This window comes from Austrofundulus limnaeus, unplaced genomic scaffold (assembly GCF_001266775.1).
Source record: "Austrofundulus limnaeus strain Quisiro unplaced genomic scaffold, Austrofundulus_limnaeus-1.0 Scaffold7680, whole genome shotgun sequence".
Taxonomy (NCBI): domain Eukaryota; kingdom Metazoa; phylum Chordata; class Actinopteri; order Cyprinodontiformes; family Rivulidae; genus Austrofundulus; species Austrofundulus limnaeus.
Genome location: NW_013960082.1, coordinates 1 through 839, shown reverse-complemented (window position 1 = coordinate 839; position 839 = coordinate 1). Strand labels below are relative to the sequence as shown.

Genomic DNA, 839 nt, shown 5'->3' with positions numbered 1-839 from the left:
TTATTAGGCCATTTATACATTTTTGCTTTTAATTTTAATTATGCCAGTTTCAGTCCTCCATAAGATTCTTTCTTAGTACTTTGAAAGTTAACACGTCTCACAAATGTGACGTGTGTAATTGTATTTTTATGTCCCTTCTGCAGACTACAGAACCTGGAGCTTCTCAGGTTCTCGAACAAAGCCCCCCCGTCCAGCAGCGAAACCCTGAAGTGGAGCAGAGAGCTAAAGCAATGAGAGGCCGGATGTGAGTGTCGGAGCTCTGCCCTATTCCTGTTTTTATTTCTTTTTTTATTTGTGTCACCACCGTGACAGGAGTTAATTCTGCTTGTTTGTTTTTTCTGCTCAGGTTTGTTCTGAATGAACTGATCCAAACAGAGAAGGACTACGTCAGAGACCTGGGCATCGTGGTGGAGGTGAGTTTCACACCCAGCTCTAATCAGTACAGTTAGATTATGATGGATATAAACAACAGGTTTTATTGCGTCTCTGTAGGGCTTCATGAAGCGTATGGAGGAGAAGGGAGTTCCAGACGACATGAAAGGAAAAGACAAAATGGTGTTTGGGAACATCCACCAGATCTACGACTGGCACAGAGAGTGAGTATGGAAGGGAATTTTACAAACCTAAACCAGGACGATACAAATGGCCAGGCCAGCCTGTGGGTGACTTCGGCCTGGCCAATTTTATATATATATACACACACACACACATTAGGGCTGTCAAATGATTAAAGTTATTAATCCATTAATTCCAAAGTAGCTGTGAATCAATCACGATTAATCTTAAACTTAAAATAAAACATTATTGCATATTGGTAAAATAAATGACTTGAGTTATTA

At 40.3% G+C, this 839-nt stretch overlaps 1 protein-coding gene across 1 annotated transcript; it reads left to right on the top strand.

Moving 5' to 3' along the window:
- Positions 1 to 143: 143 nt before the first annotated feature.
- Positions 144 to 636, top strand: LOC106512511 (kalirin; the record flags this gene model as incomplete). Its single annotated transcript, XM_014001114.1, is given in 3 exon segments — positions 144 to 244; positions 347 to 413; positions 493 to 636. Coding segments are annotated over 3 exon segments (276 nt in total), but the record flags the coding sequence as incomplete, so codon positions are not given.
- Positions 637 to 839: the final 203 nt, after the last annotated feature.